Here is a 5,266-nt window from a genome sequence, read left to right as displayed (position 1 = left end):
TAGGGTTGCAGGTAATGAAGAGGGGAATATGCTGAGGTTTCTCACCTTGATTGGGTGCAGAGATAAGGGCTGCCCCATTGTCAGATGTAAAAAAGACAAAAGTGTCCTTCGCTATTCCCATATTCTTTATCAATTCCAGAATTTTCCCAATGCTGGAGTCAATTTCACGGACAGCATCTCCATACCTTAGAAAATCAGAAAGAAAAAAAAACATAACATCCTTACAGAACACTTTACAGAGGGCAGAGTCAGACCCCATAATAATGGATGTCCAATAAGCCCATACAGGTGTGAGCTTTTTTTGGCTTTATAATGTTATTTGAAACAGAATGTCTTTTACCCCATAGTAACCAGATCAGATTTAAACATGCACTAGAATTATTATTTCATCAAGAAAAAAGTAATTCTCATTGGGAGGAAATTCATGCAACTTTTTCTTAAAGTCTCAAAGCGGACCTAAACTCAAGATTATACTTTACATAAAAGGGTGGACAACTGTGACCTCTGCGATCAAGACTAATTGGAAGCGCAATCCCGGGAGGCTTCTGGCTGCTCCTTCTGCGCAAGCCCGATCTCAGGCATGGGCAGAAGGAGCCTTTTCTTTAATGAGGAAAAATGACCATATCACGCATGCGCAGTGAGATTGGCCATCTTTTTTTCCCCCATTCCACACCACCCGATCTCGCACCTGCACAGTGTGAGATCGGGTGATGTAAGAAGGAGGAGGAAGGCCAAATAAGATGGCCGCGCCCCACGCTTCCCCTGGGATAACGCAGGACGCAATCAAGAAAAGGTCCAGCGCAATCGAGGGATCTGCGGGAATAAAGGTATGTAATTTTTTTAGTTTTCAGTTTAGATTGGCTTTAATGAATATATCTCAGTGTTTTAGGAAAATTACTGCCGTGATATAGGTCTTACAGTCCTCTACGGCTGCTTCCCAGGAAAGGTTTGGATGCGTAGACAGGAGCATGAGTAGCGTCAATTGCCCAGTACAAAAAGAATGGCTGCTTTGTTGACCCGTATTTACTGATGAAGTTTAAAGCTTCCTGTTAATAAAACACACACAGAAAAAATAAGAAAAAATACTAAGTTACATATAACTATAATACTTAGCAATAAAAAGTACCACAGTTTTATTCCACATAAATTTCAAGCATATGTACACCATAAAGGTTAGCACTCTGGCCTTAGCAGCACTGGAGTCCTAGGGTTAAGTCCCAGCCAGGACATCTGCATGGAATTTGTATGTTCTCCCCATGATTGCATGGGTTGGCTGCATGCACACGGTTTTCCTCCAACATCCTGAAAGCTTACAGTGAATTGGTTTCCCCCCACAACTGGCTTTAGACTGTGTAATGCCATATGACTATGGTAGGGACAGATTGTGAGTGCTAGTGACATGACTATGGACAGCGCTGCGTAATATATCAGGACTAAACAGTTAGGTCCATAAATATTTGGACAGACAACTTTTTTCTAATTTTGGTTCTGTACATGGTTCATGGTTGGTTCATTACCACAATTAATTTTAAATGAAACAACTCAGATACAGTTGAACTGCAGACTTTCAGCTTTAATTCAGTGGGTTGAACAAAACGATTGCATAAAAATGTGAGGAACTAAAGCCTTTTTTCAAAAGTAATTGGACAATTGACTGAAAGGCTATTTCATGGGCTGGTGTGGGCAATTCCTTTGTTATGTCATTATCAATTAAGCAGATAAAAGACCTGGAGTTGATGTGGAAGATTTTGCTGTGAACAGACATCATGTGGTGAAAGGAGCGCGCCATGCAGGTGAAACAAGCCATCCTTGTTTCTGAGTTGTTTCATTTAAAATAATTTGTGGTAATGTACAGAACCAAAATTAGAAAAAAAGTTGTCTCTGTCCAAATATTTATGGAGCTAACTGTATACATACAAGATTATAAAAATACAAGAAACATTTGTATTCTGTTTCTGCTGCAAATAACTGCTGAATGGCAGAAACCTAGCATCATGCACTTACCTGCAGGTATATCTGAGTTAAATTTGATTCCCCAGTCTTATGATTTATTTGTATATCTTCATAATATCTAAGGAGAGAAAAGGGTGATATTTGAGAAAAAATGTACAGGCTACCCTGGAAGCCCAATATGAATACAAATATGTATGTATTATGTATGTTCTTCAGTCACAACTTGTAATGCCTAGCATGTAATAGACAATATAGATTTTAAAAAGTTAGAATATTAAAGTATGTCTTAAACCAAGAAACTTTTATTTCTTAGGGTGACATAACTCACTCGCTGTACAGCCAGCAGTTCTAGAACTCCAGGGTTTGGCCTGTAGGCCGAGTGGTAAACCTGAAGGGGAGCATACACCATGTCATCATTAGGGAAGTGCCAATGGCAGAACAGCCACGTGGATGTTAAGAGACAAAAAAGTACATGTAACAACTGATTGAAAAAGAGATTAATAAAGGTACTAGGAGTATTAACAACTAGGCAAAACGTTTTTAGAGCTCTCCAAGCCTGGAGAGGATACACTTTCATCCAGGTTTGCTGGATCAGGCTAATTCAGGCTCAATAATGTAACATTCGTGCTTGGTCATGCTTGTCTCAAGCAAAAATCTAACGTGTAAAGCGGTCACCCAATTTCATTTATCAATCTGCCAGATTAATGAACAACAAATTGGGATCAATCGCTATATATTAGAAGAGAGGGATACCATAGCAGTATACCATAGCGTGATGCCGCTCATCCTCCCCTCTCCACAGGGCATTGTGTGCACATCGCTCATTCATTCATCTGCTGCTAGAAATAATCATGAAAGATTGTTTCCAGCAACAAAAATCCTATGTGTGTACATATCCAATCACACCACAGATTGAATTTTGATGCAGTCAAAAACTGAATATAAAGACATTTAAATGGTTGTGCACATCCAAGCTTATGGCAATGGTTTGGAGTTGTCCCTTCTGTTCCATTATGACCTGAACCCTGTTTAAAAGACACTTCCAGAACAACCGGATTTGATTGGGTTAGATGTAGAGGAACATGAGTGGCTTGCATTGACTTCAACCTTAATCAACCCTCTTTGGGATGAACTGGAGCACTAACTGCAATCCATATTCCTCAATCAATATTGAGGAAAATGTGCTCATACCCACAAGTGTAGCACTTACCTCCCAATCATATCCCAGTCACGGTACACTGGTATGTTAGGTCGTTCTTTGTTGTCATAAGGTCCGAAATGACAGTTAGGTGACCCAAACCACTCATCAAAGCCGTGTTTTAATGGGTGATATTTGGGTCTGTGTCCCAAGTGCCTGTAAGAGAAGACCAACATGTTCAATCACCTCTGTTCTGAGTACCGCAGCAGTTATGCATTTCTTATAGGTTACTCACCATTTGCCGACGATCTTATTGACATATCCAGCCTTCTTTAGTAGTTCAGGCAGCAGCACTTCAGAATCCGAAATTCCACCCACTATCTCTTGAGGGGTGTAAGCTATTAATTAGGAGAAATATTTGTTACCTTTCTGGAAACACTACTACTCTTTTATTGTTTATGTGACCTGTACAGTGGTAAATTATAATCAGATTAACTGCAGCTATTTTGTCTAACACATGAACTAGATCTGTTACAGATCAATGGAGACTGCTGGTAAAATTGTGAAAGATAAGTGGGGCCAGAACAATACAGCAAACTAAAGTATTGGAGGAGAAACCTGCAACACATTTCCCCAGTCAGTGTTCTCTCCAGCCCACCCAGCACTTTTCAGCTGGTTACAGACAGGGGCTGCCACCCGCCTACAATTTCTTCCCACCCACCCAAAAATTCTGGGTTGAGCATTGCCAGTGTATACCTACCTTCACCCCTTAGCAGTGTTCTCTTACAATGGGTCTGATTTAGGAAAGCTCTCCGAGACTGTATAAGATAAGACAAATTTAGGAAAGCCTGGGTGATCCAGCAAACCTAGAATGGATTTCTTTAAATCAAATCATTTGCTATTAGTTGGAAAATGTTTTCAATCTTAGGCCAGATCTATTCCATGTTTGCTGGTTCACCCATGATAGTTTATCTTCTGTCTTGGGGAGCTTTATTAAATCAGGCCCTATATTTACATCTTTTACACCCAGATCTTCTGGGGTCTCGCAAAACTCTATGAGAGCCCAGTACACATGTGCAGCCAGTGGGGACAAGGTTTAGCCTTAATATTACAAAGTGTGGAGATCTGGGGCTGCAAAATTCAGGTAGGTGTGATGTTAGATGATGGGGGGTTTGGCAGGTAGGCACAGTCCATGCATACTGGCGGGGGTTATGTGCATAAGCTATCAGAACCCAGCACACAGGTGCAGCTATTCGGCAAAAGCTTTGGTCTGAATAATGTAAACCATGTGGAGACCTAAGGCTGCAAGATTCAGGTAGATGTGATATTAGATGATGGAATGATACACAGCCCATGTACACTGGCTGCATCGCTATGCCTGGGCTACCAGAGACCAGCACAAAGGCACAGCCAGTTGGCAAAAGATTTGTTCTAAATGATGTAAACAGTGTGAGGACCCAAAGCTGAGAGATTCAGGTAAGTGTGATGCTGGATAACGGGTAGGATAGGTATGCAGGTAAGTATAATTGTTCTGAAAAAATACATTACATTAATATTGTATGAGAATAATTCTACACGTTAATCAGACAAACTACACTAAAAGTAAAACTCCCCCTACCATTTCTAGCATGAGCGTTTGTAGTGAAGAAACCGTTCCGTATGGGAAGACGTCCTGTTAACAAAGATGCTCTCGCTGAAAAATGAAGAGAAAAAATTATCTACAACATTCATTTCAAGGATGAGTCTACCCAAAAATTTCAGTCTTTGCATTACAGCTAAACAACTAGCATTTTGTGGAGGGGGGCAGCAATTGCAGGACCCACATATAAGCTGCCCTTAAGTAAAAGGTCTTCCTACCCACAAAGAAATGCAGGCAGCTCTGTGACCTACTGAAGGCCACCGTATCATGGGTGAGGGAAGGGTTATAGTGTAAGGGGTGGCCATATAAAAAGCTGCCTTTGCATACAGTGCATAGTTTAGGTTGCCATTGCTGTACTGTATTATATATTTAGGATTTTTTGTCAAAGATTGGAGCCAGATTTACCCCAACCTCAAAATGTTACTGTGACTGTCACACTGCCTATATCTCAGAAAATATTCACAAATTATATTGTGCTATTTCTAATTATTACTACAGGTAGTCCCCGGGTTACATATGAGATAGGGACTGTAGGT

General features: G+C 40.6%; 1 protein-coding gene across 1 annotated transcript in view; it reads right to left on the bottom strand.

Moving 5' to 3' along the window:
* GALNS (galactosamine (N-acetyl)-6-sulfatase) overlaps positions 1-5,266 on the bottom strand; it is a gene marked incomplete in the record, with an annotated part of 19,443 nt that overhangs the window by 11,403 nt on the left and 2,774 nt on the right. Inside the window, 6 exon segments of the mRNA XM_072422650.1 lie at positions 46-185; positions 919-1,046; positions 2,005-2,071; positions 3,164-3,307; positions 3,387-3,489; positions 4,710-4,773. Of these exon segments, the coding sequence (XP_072278751.1) occupies positions 46-185; positions 919-1,046; positions 2,005-2,071; positions 3,164-3,307; positions 3,387-3,489; positions 4,710-4,773 (646 nt within the window).

Source organism: Pyxicephalus adspersus, chromosome 9, assembly GCF_032062135.1.
Source record: "Pyxicephalus adspersus chromosome 9, UCB_Pads_2.0, whole genome shotgun sequence".
In the NCBI taxonomy this organism is placed as follows: Eukaryota; Metazoa; Chordata; class Amphibia; order Anura; family Pyxicephalidae; genus Pyxicephalus; species Pyxicephalus adspersus.
The sequence above is the reverse complement of the archived record's forward strand: the minus strand, read 5'-3'. Positions and strand labels throughout refer to the sequence as shown.